At 62.5% G+C, this 1,185-nt stretch overlaps 1 protein-coding gene across 1 annotated transcript; it reads left to right on the forward strand.

Annotated features, from left to right (window-relative positions):
* Positions 1 to 206: 206 nt before the first annotated feature.
* Positions 207 to 910, forward strand: LOC124653865 (dehydration-responsive element-binding protein 1H-like). Its single transcript, XM_047192928.1, has one exon. The coding sequence runs from the start codon at positions 207 to 209 to the stop codon at positions 900 to 902; it is 696 nt and encodes a 231-aa protein (XP_047048884.1). The 3' UTR covers positions 903 to 910.
* The last annotated feature ends 275 nt before the right edge of the window (positions 911 to 1,185 follow it).

Here is a 1,185-nt window from a genome sequence, read left to right on the forward strand (position 1 = left end):
AAGCTGCCTTTTTGAACGCCACGCGTCAACTTGGCACCGGCTGTTCCGTTCCAACGTGGCAGTCGGCACCCGGCACCACGCAAATTTTGAACGCGTCACGCACAAACTATATAACACTGCCCTCCACACAGCACACTGAGTTACCCGCCACTCTGAGCTCGAGCTCAAAAATCTAGCCTGCCACCACACTCTGTTCCAGACTTCCAATGGACGGCCTGGGCGGCGCCGAGCAATGGAGCTCCCCTTCCTCGCCGTCTTCGCACCGGAAGCGCCCGGCGGGGCGCACCAAGTTCAAGGAGACGCGGCACCCGGTGTACCGCGGCGTGCGGCGCCGGGGCAGCGCCGGCCGGTGGGTCTGCGAGGTGCGCGTCCCCGGCAAGCGCGGCGAGCGGCTCTGGCTCGGGACCTACGTCACCGCCGAGGCCGCCGCGCGCGGGCACGACGCAGCCATGCTCGCGCTGGGAGGAGGCTCCGCCCTGTGCCTCAACTTCGCCGACTCCGCCCGGCTTCTCGCCATCCCGTCCGGGCTCGCCGACCTCGCGGCCGTCCGGCGCGCGGCGCTCGCCGCCGTCGCGGACTTCCAGCGCCGGGAGGCCGCCTATTGCGCCGCGGACGAGATCGACACCTCCAGCGCGTCCGCGCCGTCGTCCGCGGACAACGCCGGCTCCTCGGCGACGTCGCTCCCTTCTGCACTGGATGAACTGTTCGAGCTGCCGGCGGCGGCAGTGCTGGGCAGCGACATGTACGACTTCGAGCTGGACATGTCCGGGGAGATGGACCCGGGCTCGTACTACGCGGACTTCGCGGAGGGGATGCTACTTGACCCGCCGCCGCCGCACGAATCCACCGAGGCTTGCTGGGACGGCGGAGCTGATTACGCCGCGCTCTGGAGCCAGTACTGAAACTGAAACACCCGACCCTGTTTTTGACTGAATATCTCTCGAACGAACTCAACCTGCTCCTGCTCAGCAAATTAAAATCTGAGTAACCCATTTGATTAAGCTCACAAAATCCTTGGGACACATCGGGCAAACTCAGTTCTATGCCACTGAGAGGAAGAGGAACAAGATAAAGAAACATGAGTGAAAAAGACACTGCTGCTGCCTGTTGGCTGAAGGTCAACGGTTTCAGAGCTTAGAAAGATTGCAAAAAGACTACTTCCAGAAAAGGTACTAAACACTTCAT

This window comes from Lolium rigidum, chromosome 5, assembly GCF_022539505.1.
Source record: "Lolium rigidum isolate FL_2022 chromosome 5, APGP_CSIRO_Lrig_0.1, whole genome shotgun sequence".
NCBI classification, from domain to species: Eukaryota; Viridiplantae; Streptophyta; class Magnoliopsida; order Poales; family Poaceae; genus Lolium; species Lolium rigidum.

What these genes read in the sequence shown, in the direction of transcription:
- LOC124653865 (XM_047192928.1), top strand. Translation starts at nt 207, where the DNA reads ATGGACGGCCTGGGCGGCGCCGAGCAATGGAGCTCCCCTTCCTCGCCG.